The sequence below is a fragment of the Megalobrama amblycephala genome, unplaced genomic scaffold (assembly GCF_018812025.1).
Source record: "Megalobrama amblycephala isolate DHTTF-2021 unplaced genomic scaffold, ASM1881202v1 scaffold565, whole genome shotgun sequence".
In the NCBI taxonomy this organism is placed as follows: domain Eukaryota; kingdom Metazoa; phylum Chordata; class Actinopteri; order Cypriniformes; family Xenocyprididae; genus Megalobrama; species Megalobrama amblycephala.
The window spans coordinates 11,874-33,809 of record NW_025953475.1 but is presented as its reverse complement, the minus strand read 5'-3'; the positions used below and the strand labels follow the sequence as shown (position 1 = coordinate 33,809).

Below are 21,936 nucleotides of genomic sequence, written 5' to 3'. Positions count from 1 at the left end.
TAGTGCTTGTGCAGCAGTGACTAAAGAGCAGAGGGGTGGAAAGATGAAGGATGGAGACATGGCATGCTCTCAAGTCTGGAATTGCCAGTAAGAAAACTGAACTGTCGTAACATGGAGCTGAATCAAGAGCGAGAGAAATCACTGGTGTGCCGTACTAACCAGAATCATCAGCACAATATGCCATTTAGCTGAACAGAATTTAGCCATTCGCCTGATGTTTCTCACATTGAACAAATGTCAGTTATTCTGTGTAGTGTGGCTTGCGAGACATCTGGTGTTTGATAAAAGAACACTTTACAGGACTGTGTGCCTATCAAGTGATCACTAATGGCTACTTTCAGAATTTGCATAAATAATGTGTAACTTATTTGTTGGTATTACTTTGCAAAGGTGTAATTGGTTAATTCACAGGGTAAATGCCTATTGCAAACATTGCATTGTTTTACCACAATGCTCAAATGGATGGCTATCAGCACTACAATAGCTGTTTTTCCACTGTTGGGCCAGTGCGAGCCAGGGCTAACAACGTGCTGTGCTGGGCCAATAGCTTTGGACCTCAAGAACGAGGCCAAAATCAAGTTGCGTTTCCACTGCTCGGGCCAGTAGCCTGGCCAGGTGTTTCCAAACACATTCCTGGAGCCTCCCCAGCACTGCACATTTTTGCATGTCTCCTTTATCCGACACACCCATTTCAGGTCTTGGAGTCTCGACTCATGAGCTCATGAGAGGTCATTTTACAGCATCAGCTCATGAGTCTCGAATCATGAGCTGATGATCTGAATCAGGTGTGTTTGATTAAGGAGACATGGAAAACATGCAGTTCTGGGGAGGCTCCAGGAATGTGTTTGGGAACCCCTGCAGTAGGCAGGCTCACCTAGTTACCTTAGTAGTATTCTGCATCCCTCCACCACTCCAATTTCCTCAATCTGAGCCGGGATAATGGAGAACAACTGTGGGTCTGAGCTAAATTTCGAGCCGTCAATCTCCTCGGAAAGCATGGCAGAAGGTCCACGAGCCGGAACTGAACTTGGCTCACCTGAGCTGCCCACAAGACTACTTATCAGCACAGATGATGGGACATTATTTTCAACTTGACTGCAATGTTTTATTCTACATCATTCAATGCATATTGCCTTTAACATAAATTAACCTTTATGCTATGCCCAATTATGCATTTTTCTAAGAGTTTCTCCTAAATCGGCAAACTAGGGTTTTGTGAATACAGCCCCTGAAGTTCTTAAATCATCTTGAAAACTTAAAATCATGCAGTAACTTTAACATGGAGGGCATTGTGTGTGGAGTAGGTTGATTGGGAACAGTCCCGGTTTTGAGTGTTTAGTCCCCAACAGGAGCCGTTCTCAGAAATGAGAGGATCATTTTACAGCATATTCAAAACACCCCACAAATACATTGCAAAAAATGCTGCTGACCAACATATATGACATGACATATATTACATGACTTGATGTATTTTTATTTATGTATTTATGTAAGTGTGATATTTTTATTACACTGATGACAATTGTCTTTCTCCACAGTGACTGCGCAGATGATTGTTGAAATTGCTCCTTTTTCTAAACCTCTTATCACACTGAGGAAAATGGCATTTTCTTTCAGAATGAGTTTGCAAATGCCTTTTCAGTTCTGTGTGATATGTGAAACACTCTTCACACTGAAGACACTTGTAAGGCTTCTCTCCAGTGTGAACCCTCACATGAATCTTAAGGTTTCCTTTAAGCGTGAAGCTCTTTCCACAATGAGGGCAGGTGAAAGGCTTCTCTCCAGTGTGGATTCTCATGTGATCCTCAAGTTTTGCTCTGTATGTGAAACTCTTTTCGCACTGACGGCATATGAACGGCTTCACTATGGTGTGATTTTTTACATGATTCTTAAGATGATTACTGTCTGTGAAACTCCTTTCACACTGATCACAAATAAAACAGTTCTCTCCTGTGTGAATCATCATGTGATCATTAAGGCTTACTTTCTGTCTGAAACTCTTTCCACACTGAGAGCATATGAACGGCTTCTCTCCTGTGTGAACTCTCATGTGAGTCTTCAGATTTGCTTGTAGTGAGAAGCTCTTCGAACACAGTTTGCAGGTGTGAGGCTTCTCTCCAGTGTGATTTCTTATGTGGGCATTAAGGTTTTTTTTCTGTGTAAATCTCTTTCCACACTGAGGGCATATGAACGGCTTCACTCCAGCATGGATTTTCAAGTGGACTTTAAGGCTTTCTTTTCGATTGAAACACTTCCCACACTGTTGACAGGTGAAAGGCTTCTCTCCAGTGTGAATTCTCATGTGAGTCTCAAAACTTTCTTTTCGACTGAAACTCTTTCCACACTGTTGGCAGGTGTGAGGCTTCTCTCTAGTGTGAACTCTCATCTGGAGGTTTCTAGTGTCTGTTTTATGAGTCTGTGAGTAACTAATAGATTGTTCTCCAGTCATGAAATCATGACATTTCTCATACTGATTTTTCTCTTCCATTTCATTCAGTTCTTGACTTTCCTCTTTCAGCTCCATCAGGCCTAGGGGAAAAAAAAAGAAACAAATTCAAGTTAACACCATTTAGACGTGTAAAACTGCAAATCCAGCAACACGTATGCTGAATCCTATACCCACTAAACAATTGAAAAATGTGTAACCTGTAATCTCAGAACCTCTTGTCAATGTTGTTCATTCTTTGCTTTCTTTAGGACATGTCCTAAATACTTTCAAGCTGGCAGTTATCAAAGCCCTTATAAAAACCCATAGTAGAGCACTGGATTGGGATCCCGCAGGTCCCAACACAAATGCAGCAGGAGCAGGCGGTTTTACCTTTGCTGCCGGTGGGAATGTGAGGTAAAAAATATACTCCATTAAATCCCTTCTATTACTAACGCACATAAATCACGTCACACCTAAGAGGCAGTGCAATCCAAACAACTTGCATAATTTTCCTATGTCTTCTAGTTCCATTCATTGCTAAAACAATTGAACAAGTCTTTTTTTCTTTTTTTTTTTTTTCAACCAAGTCACTACCTTTCTTGCACAGAATGACAAAGTATTTTATCTTTCCTAAAGAAAACAATTGTAGAATTAGTTTGCTTACTATAAAAGCCAGACGTGTTTTGAGACCTACGTGATTACAAAGGTCAGATGTATCTGAGAAATTAGTTTGGCCACTAAGCATGTTTTGCTGGTAGTTTTCAACCAGACAACAGGAAGATGTGAAATGTGTAAGATCATTATTAAGGGTGTCACATGAAGGCTTCTTGACTCCAGGAAGTGTTGAGAGTTTTTGATACAATGTTACATTTTGCCTATGAGAAAGGGTTGACCATCAACTGGCAGAATTCCACCACGAGAGATTAAGTCAAAAGATGTAGACTAGTTGGCATTCAGCCACCCTTACAAAGACAATTATCTCGTGCATTAGTAACACCTGCAGTTTAATTGGAGAAGTGACTGTGGTGAAAATGTTGGGGAGTACTTGGGAGACTCCAGGAGGAGAAAGGGAGGAAAGCACCTATAAATGAGATCATGGAAAAGAACTGTAGAACTCCAGTGTGTTCATGTTTTTACCCACGGAGCTCTTACCTCAACAAACTACAGACGAAACGAGTCATAGAAGCATTCCACACATGAATGAAGGCAGAGCCTTGGCACACACCTATTTAGTTATCGTCATGGACCAATGGTAGTACGAAGTTGTTTTGCAACTTTTCCTGAAAGTTCGCGTTGGCAAGCCGGTTCGAACTTCCAAAAAGAACACAAAACAAACTTTGTTTTGGCCTGATTTTGTTTGAAATGACGTCACATCAGTTTGTTCGTCTATTTCATTTTTTTTTTTTTTTACACAGTTTTAACAGATAAGAAAAATTTATAAAAACTGAGATTCAGATGTGGAGCTGGCATCTCACTTTGTTGCTTGTCAATAAAGTTAAACTCCTGGGACCTGGAGATTCGACTCAGAGTTTTCTTTGAGACCAGAATTGAAGGAACATCGAATTTGCCACAACAAGGACAACCTCCTGGACAACAACCAGTCTGGTTTCAAAAGCAGACACTCGACTGAAACTGCCCTGCTCTCAGTTACTGAGGCTCTAAGACTGACTAGATCAGCTTCTAAATCTTCAGCACTCATCTTGCTGGATCTGTCTGCTGCTTTTGACACTGTTAACCACCAGATCCTTCTGTTAACCCTCAAGACAAAGGGCATCTCAGGAGCCGCATTTCAATGGTTCAAGTCTTACCTCTCAAGTAGGTCCTTCAGGGTGTCATGGGGGATGAGGTCTCCAAGTCACATCATCTAGCTACTGGGGTGCCTCAGGGCTCAGTGCTTGGACCACTTCTCTTCTTCTACATGTCATCACTAGGACCTGTCATTCAGGAACATGGTTTTTCCTATCACTGCTATGCTGATGACACACAACTCTCCCTCTCATTCCAACCAGATGATCTAACGGTAGCTGCTTGTATCTCAGCCTGCCTGAGAGACAGTTTCTGCTGGATGAAGGACCACCACCTTCAACTCAACCTTGCAAAGACAGAGCTGCTTGTGGTCCTAACACTCCATCACAACTTCTCCATTCAGCTAGGTTTGTCTAACATAACTCCATCCAGGACAGCCAGGAACCTTGGAGTCGTGACTGATAATCAGACCACATTGCTTGAACTGCCCTGGACCTGCAGATTTGCCTTGTACAACATCAGGAAGATTAGGCCCTTCTGATCCTCCCAAATAGTTTAGAAAAATTCGTTTGCAGCATCATTCATTAAAACATCTCTCTATTTGACTCCATATTGCTCATAAAAACTATATTTCAGCAAATTCAGACATAGATGACAGCTCATCTCATGAAGACAGTGCATCTGCAGTAGCAACACTGATAAGAAAACATAAAGACATCCTAATTTTTACCATTCAATTTTCAGAAGAAAATAAACTTGTTTGCATTTACCTCAATAGTATTTTATATTTTTCTTTATTACATTACTTTTTTGTTCAAACGGCAAATGTCAACAAGGGATCTCTGTGCAAGCATCATCTACAGGCTCATTTTCTAATGCTGGGGCTATTATCAATCAGGAGCAGGCTTGTTTGTCTCCTAAAATAGCAGACATGCACACTTTTTGAAGAACTGCTGAGTGATTTAAAGATCTTAAGTATGCAGCAGTGAGCCTCACATACTGACTTGAAACTGTTCATTTTGCACTGAAAACTATTTGAACTTTATTTTGTGCAGTGGCTCAGGAGATGAAACTTTGAGTCTGTAAACAAACTCAAAAATCAAAGTTTTTTTGAGTTAATGTAATCTTGTTTAAATGGATTTCACGAGTTTGTGTGCCCATATAATCTTAGCGTAAGTGGTAAACAGATTTGGCTTGCTGTCTGCTATAGAGGGGCTCGGAAAGAATATCCTACTCGAGCTCCGATTGCCCCCCATAACAGGCAAAAATAAGTACAAAAGGAGGAGAAGGGGAGGAGGAGGGATGCCAAAAGAACTAACAACAGGAAGAGGAAAGATGCTGGTTTTATACCTCGGTATTAATTGGAATATTAGATGGGCATACTCCTCCTGAAATTACGTTTATTAACTTCACTTCATAAAATCGAATTCAAGGTATTGGTAAGGGCATTAATATATATATATATATATATATATATATATATATATATATATATATATATATATATATTATATATATTTTTTTTTTTTTTTTTTTTACATTACCCAGCTTTCATTCATTCATTCAAGAAAACAGTCCCGTGCAGAACTATAACCTGCAGTCTGACCCAAGAGAACTGGTTAATTTCAGGCAGATCTCAAATCTGCCATTCATCTATAACATATTAGACAAATAGTGTCCTTGTACTGGTCTTTTATCCTCTTTGCGTTGAGTTGTGTGTCAATATAGCTTGTGCTTCAAGAAATCTTCTCCCATCATCAATCTATACACTGAGAAAACATTGAGCGAGTTGATATATTCCAGTATATTCCACACTTCTTGTGCTGGCACTACAATAAAACACAAAATCAAATTTTTCACTCTCTTTAGCAATATCTAACACTTTTCTTGACATCTGTTAAATATTTTCAAATTTTTTCTAAGATGAGGCACCTGTTTCTAACTAATGACTATTACAAATACACCTGGTGTCACAGACAGGGCTTAGCCTAAACCAGGATTAAGCCTTAGTTCAATTAGGGAATTTAAGTAGCTATTATAAATGTTCACTAGAAAAGGAAAAAAAAAAACATTACTGGTGTGCATCTTGAGACAAAACAATGGCTCTGACATATTATAAGCTCTGTCAGTACAAGTTACTTTCAGTTAAAACAGCACTGTAGTCTAGGGCTAGTTTAAGCCTCGTCCGTGAAACCGGTGGATAATCTACCTAAACTTGACCCGCTTGGAAGAGTGGGCCAGAGCGCAGTTTGGTTGAGCTCAAGCGCGGTTCACATGCAGTGTGAGCGCTTACCGTGTCTGAGAACAGAACAACTGCTACTTTTGTGTGAACTTCTGTCATCATTAACTGTCATCGCAAACATCTTTATTACTACTCTGATAGTACACTTATCAATTCATGTAATTAATTTGAGTGTATTTGGTTTTATAACGGGTCTGCTTCTCAACTTTATTGATGAACAGGAAGTGTAGTTTGCAAATAAAGCTGCAAATTCCTCCACGTCAGCTGCCTTTGTAATAATCCTCTGATATGTGCAAGTGAAAACTGTAATGATAAAATCATAAATTATAAATATATTAGGCAGTATCTTAGCGCAAGTGCATTTCTTCATGTTTTCTTCCATTCAAAAAGTTGCATCGTATATGATTTAAGCATGCTTCGGCCTGGAACGTTAAATGCAATGCGAGTGCGGGCCAGCGGGGGAGTGGGGACAATTGCGCTCTGGCTCGGTTCAAGGCAACACCCCGAGATTGGATGTTTAGAAATAGTTGTGAATATTGGATGGAATCATATTTATCACATTTAAAGGGGTGGACTCAGGGAAAAATACAATTGGATCCTTTCCCTCCAGATGGTTCTTTTAAACCAGAGGATATAGAAAGTGCAAATTTGATGACTAATGGGGGATGGGGAGATCCAAAATGGACTAATAAATACATGAAAGAGTGTAACAGTAAATGGAAAGAGATTAAAACATGTTGGGATAGTGGCTTACGGTCTGACCCCTTCCCTCTCGCTAGGGGCACCAGACAGGGCTGCCCACTAAGGCATAAGGGGCATTTCTAAATGAGGTACTGAGCACAAAATAGCATTGTATGTGGATTATATATATAAAATGAGAAAAGAACTGAGAAAAGTAGTCTTGTGCATCAGTCAAGGTCTTCCAGGGTGTGGACCCCTCCTTTTGGAGGAGGTCCTAAGAAAATTTACCATAGAGAATGGTATCCATAATATGTCTGTGATTGTAGAGATGAAAATGTAATGGAAAATTGTTTTAGGTAGACTTGTGTATTTAACTTTTCATGTGTGTGGGTTTTTGTTGTTGTTGTTGTTGTTTTTCTTTCTTTTTTGTATTCTGCGTACTTATGAATATATAGGTTTATATTTATAGCATTTTAATTCTTCATCTGAATTGATGTTCTTTGTTTTTTAATGTATTCATCTTATATCATCCCCTTTGTTTAGAGACTTAAATTACAAAACTGGGCAGAATGAGGGTTTCATGTGTGTTATGAGGTACTTTTTAATCCCTCTGAAGAGGACAGCAAAGCCCAAGTAATGTATATGTAACCCTATGCTTTGAGGATTTTTTTTCCCCACAGAAAAGTATATTGACCATATTAACGCTGAATAAACATGTCCAAAAAAAAAAAAAAAACATGTTGGGATAAGGGTCTGGAGAGGCTAGCGTTAAAATCAAATGCACCCTGCTAAAGCAAGTGACATCGAAAGTATATGTAACAATCTTCAACAGTGAACAGTCTTCACCCTCTCATCCGGAGAAATATGTGCAGATCCTGAAAATTCATACCTGCTATGCACAACGGACAAAACTTTGGGGATGATGTGGCAGATAGGGTGATAATCAATTGATGCATGTTCCTCTCTGAGAACAGACAACCATAAAATGATTGGAAAAGGTCCGGCAGTTAATCCTAATGAACTGTTGTGGGAGGAGGAAGACCACGTAGAGACATTTTATGAGGTGCTAGAAAGGATGTTAGAGAGATGGGCGATTTCTAAAAGAAATATATTCTATGCAGTTAACGTTAAACAGCAGCCAGAAGAATCCACCGCAGCGTTTGTAAATTGATTCAAAAAGGCATGCAAACCACATGAGATCATAGCACACTGTTCATTAACACATGTCTGAACAATATGAATTCAAACCAGCTGATAAAAGTAACCACATCAAGAATTACTGAGTTGGCTGTGGAGGAATTTTGTGCTCGAGTAAGAGAGTTAGATGCTGCAGGAGGATTTTTGGGTAATAACGGGGTGACAAATAAAACTGAACCTCCATTTTGACAGACAACAGCAGAACAGGGGGAAGAGGCTCCACACAGACCAGGGAGATGTAATTATTGCGGCAGACTCTGCCATTGGGCAATAGAGTGCAGGAAATGAATATGCGATGGAAGAAAGAAACAGAGAGGGACAAACAAAAAGCAGAAGTCGAACTCCAACCAAACAACCAATAACAAATACCAAACAGAACGGACTCCCCAATAGGGATGCCTACGGAGTGAAGGAACCCCAAGAACTTCTATGTTCACTCTAAAATATGATAATAACAAAACTGATTTGCCAAATTTGGAATTGAGTGTACATGGGAAGAAATATTGTTTTCTTATTGATACTGGTGCCCGCTGCTCATCAGTCACTTGTTTAATGCAGACTGTCTGTCGTTCTTTCAACTTTGAGTAAAGATAAAGATTTGGTTAACAAATGTTTATGTTACATCAGTTATTCACGTTAGTGCTGGGCGAGAGTAGACCAATCTGTCCAATCAGATCAGAGTAGGCTCATGGAAAGGAGGGTCGTTTGAGAATAACTGAAAAATGTGGTGAAACTTCCTAGCAACTACACAGCACTAAAATCAAACTAGAAACAACACAAAAACACTTACATTATGCAGATCCTCTTGTAGGTTGAATGATTATCATAAGATATCATAAGATATTGGGTTTAATAATGTTACACAAAATAAGTTGTTTGTTTTGCCTATTTCTTAATTATTTTAACTAATTTAATGTGGTTATTCATTTTGTTACCAACCTGTTTGTTCCTCAGTATCTTCATGTTTGACTCTGAATGTTTCTTCAATCTTCACGTCTTCACTCTCCTCTTTAATAAACTCCATCTTTATAATAGTGTGTCACGTGGATCTCAGTCGCTTCAGCAGGAGTTTCTCTGTGTGTTTGGACACTCTGTAATGATCAAGATGAGAATAATTAACAGAAAGAAAAACATCTCAATCAGATCTAGTTCAGTAGTTCAGTGCACTGGTGAGAGAGTCAGAGTGAGAGTTAATGGACTTAAATCATCTGTTTAGACAAAAAAAAAACGCTCAAAACTAGCACTACAAATTAATTAATAGAACACATATTAATGCATAAATATTAATTGTCTGTCTAATTATTTAAATGTGGTGTGGATTGATTTGTAGATTATATTTAATGGATTACACTGTGATGAGAACAGTATATTTGTAGAAGTCATCATTACACATGTTTGTGTTCTTGTTGTTCTTGTTCAGTGATTCAAACGATTACAAACTCTGAATCATTTGATTCAATTGAATCTGGTTTTAAAAAAACTCTCTTATAACTTATAACTATTAAACTCTCTTATAAGCTATTCTTATAACTTGTCAGAGACCAAACAGTGTTTATGTTGAACTGATTCAGAATATTGGGAGTGAAAAGAGATGCATCTTTTCTGTTACATGTTTACTCACAAAACACCTGTTCATTACAGTTATTTATGCACTTTACTCATAAAAATTATATTCATTTCTGTTATTAAATGCATTACAATATTAATTAAAAAAAAAATATTTCATAGTTTTCTATAAAATTGCCTGAAAGGGTTGTATTGATTTAAATAATATAAATGATTAAAAACACAAACCTTTCTTCAGAAGAATCACAGATGCAGCAGCGCGGCGCAGCCTTATGACGTCATGCTGCCACACCAAAATAAAAGTCCCGTTCGCACGCAATATAAATTCACATACAGAAAACACATTTAAATGATCAGATAAAGAAATTAATCAACTGATAAATCACTGATTTCCAAAAGCAATCAATACCACTGTGATTGTTTCAAAAACTTCTGGCTTATGTTTAAATATAATTATATAAAATGCTGAGAATTTGTGAGATTCTCAGTCATGAATAAGTATCTTGATCTTCATATTATAAATGATTGGGGAAAAAAAAAACCTTTTTCAAACTCATTAAAATTTGTAGTTAAAAATTAAGTTTGTGGTTGCAGAGAAATATCTTATATTTAATTTATTAACTAAAATTGAATCCATATAATGATGAATATATCCATCTTATTCCATCTTAGTTTCTCCACAGAATATAAGGGCGACTTTGTTTTGTTAACATGCATTAAATTAAAATGGCGTGACTGTAAAGGATTACACTGATTGTGGATTTAAAACAATAGATTTTGACTTAGACTTTAATTAAAATGGTTAAAATCAAATGAAATCAGGTTTACATTTCATTATCTTTAATATAATTGTCGGACTTTGTGCTGAAATGTGACTAAACATCTCTTAAGCGCTCAGATTCACAAACAGGTACTCATTACTGGAAACTGAATTACAAACAAACAAACATAACGTGACCAACAATACGAACAGAAACAGTGGCACTGACTTGAAGTGCATTAGACTGTAGATCGCATTAAATGTGAAGGCAGAAAAAAAAACAGAGCATGTCCCTCTCAAATGCTCTGCGGTCACATACACAAATCATTTATCTTACCACTGAGTTCTCCTAAATAGCAGAAAAGTTCTTAACGCAACTGGTTTTCACTTAAGACCTATTCACAAAGCTGCTGAGACAAACTTTTACTAAGGAGTAGACATAAGTCTTAAGCTAAGAGTAAGGGCGGAGTTAGACCTTCGTTGCTATGGATAATGTCAACACGCTTACCAACAATGCCCACAGTGATTGGCTCATGGGGGAGGGGCCTCTGTCAGTGATTTAATCATAGAAATATTGTAGAACAAGGTGTCATGTTGCCATATTCAAATAAATGTTGTAAAATAAGAATATTACTATATTCAAATAAAACATTTAAAATAAAAATGTTGCCATATTTAAATAAAGATTTTTTTAAAAAGTAGGCGAAGTGTCACCAATTAAACAAGTACACCGATCAGGCATAACATTATGAGCACCTTCCTAATATTTTGTTGCTGCCAAAACAGCCCTGACCCGTCGAGGCATGGACTCCTCTAGACCCCTGAAGGTGTGCTGTGGTATCTGCACCAAGATGTTAGCAGCAGATCCTTTAAGTCCTGTAAGTTGCGAGGTGGAGCCTCCATGGATCGGACTTGTTTGTTGTTTGTTTCTTGTTTGTTGTTCATCCCACAGATGCTCGATTGGATTGAGATCTGGGGAATTTGGAGGCCAAGTCAACACCTCAAACTCATTGTTGTGCTCCTCAAACCATTCCTGAACCATTTTTTCTTTGTGTCAGGAGCATTATCCTGCTGAAAGAGACCACAGCCACCAGGAAATACCGTTTCCATGAAAGGGTGTACATGGTCTCCAAAAAAGGTAAGCAATGCACACGCACCCAGCCATCCACGTGATGTAGAAGAAAACGTGATTCATCAGACCAGGCCACCTTCTTCCATTGCTCCGTGGTCCAGCTCTGATGCTCACGTGTCCACTGTTGGCTCTTTCGGTGGTGGACAGGGGTCAGCATGGGCACCCTGACTGGTCTGCGGCTATACAGCTCCATACGCAACAAACTGATGCACCTTTCTATCAGAACCAGCATTAACTTCTTGGAGCAAGTTTGAGCTACAGGAGCTCGTCTGTTGGATCGGACCACACGGGTCCAGCCTTCGCTGAGCCTTCGGCCGCCCATGACCCTGTTCGCCGGTTCACCACTGTTCCTTCCTTGGAGCACTTTTGATAGATACTGACCACTGCAGACCGGGATTCACCCCACAAGAGCTGCAGTTTTGGAGATGCTCTGACCCAGTCGTCTAGCCATCACAATTTTCCCCTTGTCAAACTCAGTTTTGGGGAGGCTCAAATCCTTACGCTTGCCCATTTTTCCTGCTAAATTTGCTAACACATCAATTTTGAGGACAAAATGTTCACTTGCTGCCTAATATATCCACCCACTAACAGGTGCCATGATGAAGAGATAATCAGTGGTTTTTAAATCATCTTATTCATATACCATTGTGTGTGGAGTAGGTTGATTGATCGGTGTATGTTCAGCTAATTGTCAGCCTCTTAAATGCCTCAACCACTTAATATACATCTCAAGAGATAGCAGAATTCAAGCAACAGATGATGTTTTATGACCCCCAAAAAAAACTCTGCCTTTGGAGACCTTAAACAACTAAAACACTATCAGCAGGAGTATCTACAAACAACACTATGTAATCAGCTCATGTTGTGAATGAGAGATGCCATATATACAGTAGTTCAAAATTAACCAATTTAAAAAATAGAAGGGCTTTAAAAATCCTGTTTCCAAACACATTCCAAGTAGGTAAGTAAGATATACGTTCTCATTCATTTCTCTTCAGAGCCTCCCCAGATTATCTCCCACTTCTTCTCCCTCTCACTGCAGCTCGCTTTTCATTTTGCATGTTTCCTTTGTCCAACACACATTTTAGATCTTGGAGTCTCGACTAATGAGCATTCTTTATTTTAACCTGATGATCTGAATCAGGTGTGTTTGATTAAGGAGCTTCCTCATTTCTTTCTCCACATGGAAAACATGCGAAGTATTTTAAAGTTATATTCTGGGGAGGCTCCTAAGGATGTAAGGAGGAATGTGTTTGGGAACCCCTGCAGTACCTCCTCTGCCTTCCTTCCACAGGCTCACCTAGTTACCGAAGGTTTCAGTAGTATTCTGCATCCCTCCACCACTCCAATGCCTTCCTCTCTCTGCTCTCCTCTTCTCAATCTGAGCCGGGGATAAGGAGAACAACTGTGGGTCTGAGCTAAATTTCGAGCCGTCAATCTCCTCGGAAAGCATGGCAGAAGGTCCACGAGCCGGAACTGAACTTGGCTCACCCTGAGCTGCCCACAAGACTACTTATCAGCACAGATGATGGGACATTATTTTCAACTTGACTGCAGCATCCTCACATCATCATCCTCCACATCATCTTCCTCATTTTATTCTACATCATTCAATGCATATTGCCTTTACATAAATTAACCTTTATGCTATGTTGATGCTGTTTTTGCTATGCTATGTTAAATAGATTTTAAGAGTTTCTCCTAATTTGGCAAGTTAGGAGCTACTTTTAGCATTAAGCTATTTCAAAACTACCCATATTAAAATGTTTTGCTCTATTTTCACACACTAATTTTGAATACAGCCCCTGAAGTTTTTAAATCATCTTAAACTTAAAATCATGCAGTAACTTTAACATGGAGCACAGGGATATTCTTAAAATTAGATTGTGTGTGGAGTAGGTTGATTGGGGACAGTCCCGGTTTTGGGTGTTTGGTCCCCAACTGGAGCCGTTCTCAGAAATTAGAGATCATTTTACAGCATATTCAGAACACCCAACAAATACACTGCAAAACATACAGAGCAAAACCTCTACAAAGTCTAAGTTAAAGGTTGTCTACCTCAACCACTTAATATGTGAAACTATAGTAAAGATGATGTTCAGGTGTGGCCACTGGATTTAATATGCACAAAGATAAAATAAAACCTCAAGCGAAAGTATAAAGAGGTGAAGAATATAAATTAAAATAATAATACAAATAAAAGAAGTGGTCATGAAGGTGAACAATCAGAAGAAGCCCACATTCAGCTGTGGTGTGAAAGTAGCTCTGATTTCAAACAGAACACAAACAGGCTCTTACATTGTACATGACTTGATGTATTTTTATTTAGGTATTTATTTATGTAAGTGTGATATTTCTATTACACCATCTAAAATTGTCTTTCTCTAGAGTGAATGAGCAGATGATTGCTGAAATTTCTCCTTTTCTAAATCTCTTGTCACACTGCAGAAAATGGCTTTTTCTTTTCAGAATGAGATTTCAAATGCCGTTTCAGGTCTGCGTGATATTTGAAACTCTTCTCACACTCTGGACACTTGTAAGGCTTCTCTCCAGTGTGAACCTCTCACGTGAATCTTAAGGTTTCCTTTAAGCGTGAAGCTCTTTCCACAATGAGGGCAGGTGAAAGGCTTCTCTCCAGTGTGGATTCTCATGTGTTCCTCAAGGTTTGCTCTGTATGTGAAACTCTTTCCACAGTGATGACATATGTAAGGCTTCACTACGATGTGATTTTTTATATGATTCTTAAGGTGATTACTGTCAGTGAAACTCCTTTCACATTGATCACAAATAAAACAGTTCTCTCCTGAGTGAATCCTCATGTGATGATTAAGGCTTTCTTTATATCTGAAGCTCTTTCCACACTGAGAGCATGTGAACGGCTTCTCTCCTGTGTGAACTCTCATGTGAGTCTTAAGATTTGCTTGTAGTGAGAAGCTCTTCTCACACAGTTTGCAGGTGAAAGGCTTCTCTCCAGTGTGAACTTTCAAATGGACATCAAGGGTTTTTTTCTGTGTAAACCTCTTTCCACAATTAGTGCATATGAACGGCTTCTCTCCAGCATGGATTTTCAAGTGGACTCTAAAGCTTTCTTTTCGATAGAAACCCTTTTCACAGTGTTGACAGGTGTAAGGCTTCTCTCCAGTGTGAATTCTCATGTGGATTTTAAGGCTTTCTTTTCGACTGAAACTCTTTTCACACTGTTGGCAGGTCAAAGTGCTCTCTCCAGTGTGAACTCTCATCTGGAGGTTTGTAGTTTCTGTTTTATGAGTCTGTGAGGAACTAACAGATGTTTCCCCAGTCATAAAATCATGACATTTCTCATCCTGATATTTGTCTTCCATTTCATTCAGTTTTTGACTCCATCTGGACCTCAGCTCCATCAGGCCTAGGGTAAAAAGAAACAAATTCAAGTCAACACCATTTAGACCATGTATGCTGAATCCTATACCCACTAAACAACTGAAAAATGTGTAAACTGTAATCTCAGAACCTCTTGTCAATGTTGTTCATTCTTTGCTTTCTTTAGGACATGTCCTAAATACTTTCAAGCTGGCAGTTATCAAAGCCCTTAAAAAAATCCACAGTAGTACACTGGATTGGGATCCCGCAGGTCCCAACACAAATGCAGCAGGAGCAGGCGGTTTTACCTTTGCTGCCGGTGGGAATGTGAGGTCAAATATATACTGCATTATGTTTTGTAGGCTCCACTGCAGGCAAACAGTTGTTATTAGTCATGTGTGGTGCTTTACTTTAGCTTAATATGAACATTTATTTTATCGTCCATTAAACTGAATGCAATCTTTTATGTCTGTTATTCTGAGGTGCGTTTCCCCTACAACAGGGGTGTATAACTCTGGTTCTGGAGGGCCACAGCCCTGCAGATTTTAGTTCCATTTCTGTTCCGACACAAACACTGTTAGTTTTCAAAAAACTTGAAGGACTTGATTAGCTGGATCAGGTGCATTAAATTAAAGTTGAAGCTATAAACTCAGCAGGGCTGTGGCTCTCCAGGAGATTTACCCCTGCCTTACAATGACATAACTCTCTAATTAACCAGGGGTGCATTTCCCAAAAGCACCTAAAGTGGAAAGAAGTATATATACACTGCTACCCAACCCTACCCAATAGATGTAAAAGATGTGGAACAGATCAAAAGTGTGGCTTTATTTCACTAGGCTCCATGCAAACCATGTGCAATGCAATATTTGCGACAAGATAATTGCTGCCTTAGACCGGCAACACAACAAATCTGATGAAGCGCTAGGCAGTGCTTAAGAGCAGAAAGTTGCTCCATCTTCGACTGCAAGAAGACAGAGCTGGTGCAGTCACCCTCTCAGCGTCCTCCTGCCACAGAGCTTCTTTCAACATGCCCACCACATGAGTCCTCCTCCAAAACTACTGATGAAGGCATGCACATACATTTAACATTTAAGCTTTCTTGTTTTTTTTCCTATTCAAATTAATGTGAGAAGCAATCAAGCAACAGGAGGAGACAATATCTTTGTGCTGAAATTTCAGGTGAGTATATAATCGTTAAGTATACCACGGCAGCCCTCATATGAAGCCCTCACTGCGTGAACACCAAACAGAGTAAAGACTAGCTACTCTACCTGCATGAATCCACCGAGCAAGGACACTGACAAGGCACTTGAGTTTTACTTTTTTTGTTCTTTCCTTCTCTACTTTTCTACACAACTTTTTCTAAGCTTTTTATTTTGTGACTGCTTTTTCACTATGTTGTTCCACATCTCTACTATTACTAACACACATAAATCACATCACACCTAGGAGGCAGTGCAATCCAAACAACTTGCATATTTTTCCTCTGTTTTCTAGTTCCATTCATTGTTAAAACAATTTAACAAGTCATTTTCCAACCAAGTCTCTACCTTTCTTACACAGAACAACCTCCTGGACAACAACCAGTCTGGTTTCAAAAGCAGACACTCGATTGAAACTGCCCTGCTCTCAGTTACTGAGGCTCTGAGACTGACTAGATCAGCTTCTAAATCCTTAGTACTCGTCTTGCTGGATCTGTCTGCTGCTTTTGACACTGTTAACCACTACATCCTTCTGTCAACCCTCAAGACAAAGGGCATCTCAAAGAACTTCAATGGTTCAAGTCTTACCTCTCAGGTAGGTCCTTCAGGGTGTCATGGAGGGTGAGGTCTCTAAGTCACATCATCTAGCTACTGGGGTGCCTCAGGGCTCAGTGCTCGGACCACTTCTCTTCTTCTACATGTCATCACTATGACACACAACTCTCCCTCTCATTCCAACCAAATGATCTAAGAGTAGCTGCTTGTATCTCAGCCTGCCTGACAGACAGTTTCTGCTGGATAAAGGACCACCACCTTCAACTCAACCTTGCAAAGACAGAGCTGCTTGTGGTCCTAACACTCCATCACAACTTCTCCATTCAGCTAGGTTTGTCTAACATAACTTCATCCAGGACAGTCAGGAACCTTGGAGTCGTGACTGATAATCAGACCACATCGCTTGAACTGCCCCGGTCCTGCAGATTTGCTTTGTATAACATCAGGAAGATTAGGCCCTTCTGATCCTCCCAAATAGTTTAGACAATCATCATTCAATGCATTAGACAACATTGTGCTCATAAAATTCTCTGCTCATATTCCAGCGAATTAAACTGGATAATGATATGATATGATTATGATTATTATGATTATATTTTTCAGACTGCAGAGAGTTTCTGATGAGGATTTCGGAAAGCAGAACAGCTTTCCAAAGTTACAAAGATACTTTTACACTTCAACCATCTGTGTCTCAGCTGAAAGGAGCCCAACCCTGGGTCAGATTCTTAAGGCTGATTTATACTTCGTCGAGTGTACGCTGTAGCTACGGCGTAGGCTGTTTGTACCACGCGTAGCCTACGACGTAGCCTGACGTGCACCTCTACAAAAATGTCTTCAAGAGCGAGCACTTTCAACTTCCATAGGAATGAAAAACGCTCTGTTTCAGGGGACACATACTGTTAGTATGTTAGTACTGTTGGTAAACTTCTTTTGACAACATACATGACAAGCTGCTTCTTCTTTGGGTTTTGTTTTGATACTCAACATGACCACGGACACTGCCTACTAGTGGTCTGCATGCACGTTGACGCGGACAACGACGCAGAAGTATAAATGAAAACAGATGCATAGCCTACGGTGCAGAGGCTCCGGCGTAGGTCCGATGCAGAAGTATAAATCAGCCTTTAGACTGGAGGAGGATCCGATGAGAAGGACCTCTGAACAGGTGTCAATACAGATCAATATGTATTACCCTCATTTTCTATTAAATACAGACTCAGGCCCAGCAGATGGAACAGGGGCTCAGTAAGAGAGCAGGGGACCAAGATGACAGCTCATCTCATGAAGACACTGCATCTGCAGTAGCAACACTGATAAGAAAATACAAAGACATCCTAATTTTTCCCATTTAATTTTCAGAAGGAAATAAACTTGTTTGCATTTACCTCAATACTATTAAGGCTGTCAGCAGATAAAAATTTTGCACACCCCTTTGCGCGATTAATCGCGATGTGCAAAAACTATTTAATGAATTTAGTCTAATTTCAGGGTATAAAATTATTTTCAGTAAATCAAAGGCTTTACCACTAGGCAGTTTTTTTTTTCCATTCAAGTGGTCTGGATCTGGATTAATTTATTTTGGGATTAAAGTGTCAATTGATTTGAACAAACTTTGGAAAATCAATCTTGACCCAATCATTCAGACTGTTAAAAAAAAAAAAAAAAAAAACTGCAGCCTGGCAAGCCCTTCCTATACTTTTTTGGTAGGATAAGTTTAATCAAGATGAATATTCTTCCTCGATTATTGTATACCCTTCAGATTTTTCCTCTTTGGGTAAGCAGGAAAGTCCCTGCAAATATAGAAAGCATTTTTTCCTGGTTTGTATGGAGTGGCAAAAAACCTAGACAAAAAGTTTAAATCTTTGCAGGTGCCGGTAAAATAGGGTGGTCTAGCTATGCCAAATATTTTATATTATAACTGGGCGTGCCATACTAGACTTATCTGGAAATGGAATAAGTCCTATTGTGATTCACATTAAAGTGTGGATTCCTGGGCATGCTTCCCATGTTTTATTCAGAGTCTGTTTGCTTGTCCTTATTATAGGTGTGATGAAGATGTTAGGACAAATCCAAAACTTTACAATTCTATTAAAGTATGGTGACAGATCTCAAAGTACTTGGGTAAAGGGGAACGTATGCTCAGGCTATGCCCTATCTATCTGAATCAGGATTTTGCCCCTGGCATAGGCTTACATCTCTTTAAACTGTGGCATATAAAGGGGATCCGTGTGGTAGGAGACCTGCTTCAGGATGCTTTCTACTTATGTTACATCAGTTATTCACGTTAGTGCTGGGCGAGAGTAGACCAATCACAAAAGACTGGGCCATGTGGCCAATCAGAGCAGAGTAAGCTCGTGGAAATCGTGAGAATAATTGAAAAATGTGGTTATGTGCAATGTATATTAAGAAATGAAAGTGACCTTGACCTTGCATGGAAGTTTTGGCAGTTAGGAAGTTTTATTCGTCTTATCGCTAGTAAAGCAGTAAAGACTTGCATCACTTCTCTTGTTGACCATCGACTGGAAATTACAACCAAATGCTGCACAATGTGGCATTGTATATTATAGTCCAAGTTGTGTTGTGGTAAAAATATCAACAGGGTAGAGTCAGTAGCTCACGGAGTGCAACCATTTGAACCATCTACGTAGACTGTGTACCTAAACATTGCTGCCCATTGTCCAAAATATGTCATGGATTTTTTTAAATAACGTAAATCTTTCATGGGTTTTCTACTAAATATTTCAGTAAGAGACATCATTTATGTTATATTAAGCCATTCAAGTCTTAATACCAGGGAATCCCTTTAAAATAGCAAATAGGGGCACTTTAATTCATAAGCAGATATTCAGATTTATAATGTTACACAAAATGAATTGTTTGTTTTGCCTATTTCTTTATTGTTTTTCCTAATTTAATATGATGTCATTCATTTTGTTACAAGACAAATAACAGAGATAAAGAGATCATGACACAGAATGACTGAAAATGACACCAACCTGTTTGTTCCTCAGTTTCTTCATGTTTGACTCTGAATGTTTCTTCAATCTTCACGTCTTCACTCTCCTCTTTAATAAACTCCATCTTTATAATAGCGTGTCACGTGGATCTCAGTCGCTTCACCAGGAGTTTCTCTGTGTGTTTGGACACTCTGTCATGATTAAGATGAGATGAATTAACAGAAAGAAAATCACATCAAAATTAAGGGTGCTTTCACACATGAATATTTATTTCAGAACCTGGTTTCAGGAAATGTTTTATATAAAATGCAGCAGTGTTTGATTCTGTGAGTGAGCACATTAGTTACTGTAGTTAAAAACCAAAGAGCACCTTTTCATCTTAAAATGTGGTGTAATCGCACTTATCCATGCCAGAACGCTGTCCTGATGAAGCCTTGATTCGTGCTCTTGCTGCATTATAATATTCATATAGTGTTTTGCATGCGTCTCGACAGTACAAAAAAATCCACAATAAGCTCATGAAGTGAACTTGTCAGTCATTTTAATGGATGATGCTGAGAAAACACTGACCAATAAGGGTCAGTTGTGACTTGTCAGCATGTGACTTGCATAAACACATTTTGGTACGCTTTGAAATATTGCCTTGTGAAAGCAAACCGAACCAAGAAGAAAATGCAACATTGTAACAAATTTAGTGGGTTTTGGAACAATGCAATCGATTGACAGGTGTGAAAACACCCTAAATCTCTGAGTCTAGATCTAACTCTTTCAGCACAGATTATACAAACCATCAATATTTAGTCATGTATGATTTACATGTTTAATGTATATGTAATAGATTAAACTGTCATGAAAACAGTATATTTGTAGAAGTCATCATTACACATGTTTGTGTTGTTCTTGTATTTACAGCGGTGAACTGCAGGAGTCATCAGCATGATTCAGTGATTCGAGTGATTACAAACTCTGAATCATTTGATTCAAATGAATCTGAATTGGGTTTGAAAAGCTTATTTTCTCTATCATTACTTGACAGAGACCAAACGGCGTGTTTATGATGAACCGACTCACAATATATGGAGCGAAATGAGATGCTCCTTTTCTGTTACATGTTTAATCATAAAAACTGTTCATTACTATATATTGCTATACTTTACTCATAAAAACTGTTAAAATGTTAATATTATTATATGCATTATAATATTACATTCAAAAAATATAATAGATTTCTATATAATTGTTTTAACGGGTTGTACAGATTTTAACAATTTAAATGATTAAAAACACAAACCTTTCTTCAGCAGAATCACAGATGCAGGAGCATGGCGCAGCCTTATGACGTCATGTCACCACACCAAAATAAAAGTCCTATGTAACACTCTGAAAAAAATAAAAATAATAGAAATTCACACACAGAAAATACATTCAAATGATCAGATAAAGCACTCAAAGAATACATTACAGATTCACAAAGCTTTCAATGCTACTGAGATTTTTTCAATCTTATGGCTCATATCTAAATATAATTATACAAACTACTGAGCATTTGTAATATTCTCAATAATGAATAATGTAAAATATCTTGATCTTCTTATTACAGAAGATTGCAAATAAGTTCAAACACATTCAAATTTGTAGTTAAAACTTAAGTTTGTGGTTGCGGAGAGATCTAATATTTAATTTATTAACTAAAACTGAATCCTTTTCATGATAAATGCATCTATCTTATTCCATCTTAGTTTCTCCACAGAATATAAGGTCAATAAATAAAATCAAATTTCAATTTTGTTTTGTTAAAGTCTCTCTGTTCAGATGTGATCATTTGAAAAATGGTGGTTAATCGCAATATATGTAAGGAATAAATTCCACACTTGGGTGATAACTGCTCTATCGGTCAGCAAGATGTTTGAGTTTTTAGCTTTAAAAGCTTTCTAAAGGTGCTTATTTGACATTGGTTAGTTGTTACAGGCCTCCCTCAGCAAATTCTGAATCTCTTGTTCTATTGCAACACCAACTTTCTACTATTGAGTATAATGTCATACTATTAGTCTGTGAATATCTTGGTTATCGTTTTGTGACACCATCAAGTTACCTCAGAGACCAAGTGACAGCGCTGCAGAGTCATTCAGAC

At 38.5% G+C, this 21,936-nt stretch overlaps 2 protein-coding genes across 2 annotated transcripts in view; both read right to left on the bottom strand.

Moving 5' to 3' along the window:
• Positions 1 to 21,936, bottom strand: part of LOC125262042 (gastrula zinc finger protein XlCGF28.1-like) — a 25,383-nt gene extending 3,447 nt beyond the window's left edge. Inside the window, exons 1-5 of the mRNA XM_048180598.1 lie at positions 21,898 to 21,936; positions 21,097 to 21,185; positions 9,234 to 9,385; positions 1,581 to 2,529; positions 883 to 1,053 (exon numbers count right to left, since the gene is read on the bottom strand). Of these exons, the coding sequence (XP_048036555.1) occupies positions 883 to 1,053; positions 1,581 to 2,529; positions 9,234 to 9,318 (1,205 nt within the window). The 5' untranslated portion in view covers positions 9,319 to 9,385; positions 21,097 to 21,185; positions 21,898 to 21,936. The remainder of the gene's footprint in view (positions 1 to 882; positions 1,054 to 1,580; positions 2,530 to 9,233; positions 9,386 to 21,096; positions 21,186 to 21,897) is intronic.
• LOC125262044 (gastrula zinc finger protein XlCGF8.2DB-like) lies at positions 14,070 to 21,190 on the bottom strand. The gene is made up of 3 exons (XM_048180600.1): positions 21,097 to 21,190; positions 19,845 to 19,996; positions 14,070 to 15,137 (listed from the first exon to the last, which is right to left on the bottom strand). Exons 2-3 carry the CDS (start codon positions 19,927 to 19,929, stop codon positions 14,272 to 14,274), a joined length of 951 nt encoding a protein of 316 aa, XP_048036557.1. The 5' UTR covers positions 19,930 to 19,996; positions 21,097 to 21,190; the 3' UTR covers positions 14,070 to 14,271.

Bases quoted from the DNA above. Each gene is read 5' to 3' on its own strand.
- LOC125262044 (XM_048180600.1), bottom strand. From the start codon at position 19,929: ATGGAGTTTATTAAAGAGGAGAGTGAAGACGTGAAGATTGAAGAAACA. The intron at 15,138-19,844 runs GTTGGTGTCATT...TTTTTACCCTAG, and splicing joins AGAAACTGAGGAACAAACAG to GCCTGATGGAGCTGAGGTCC.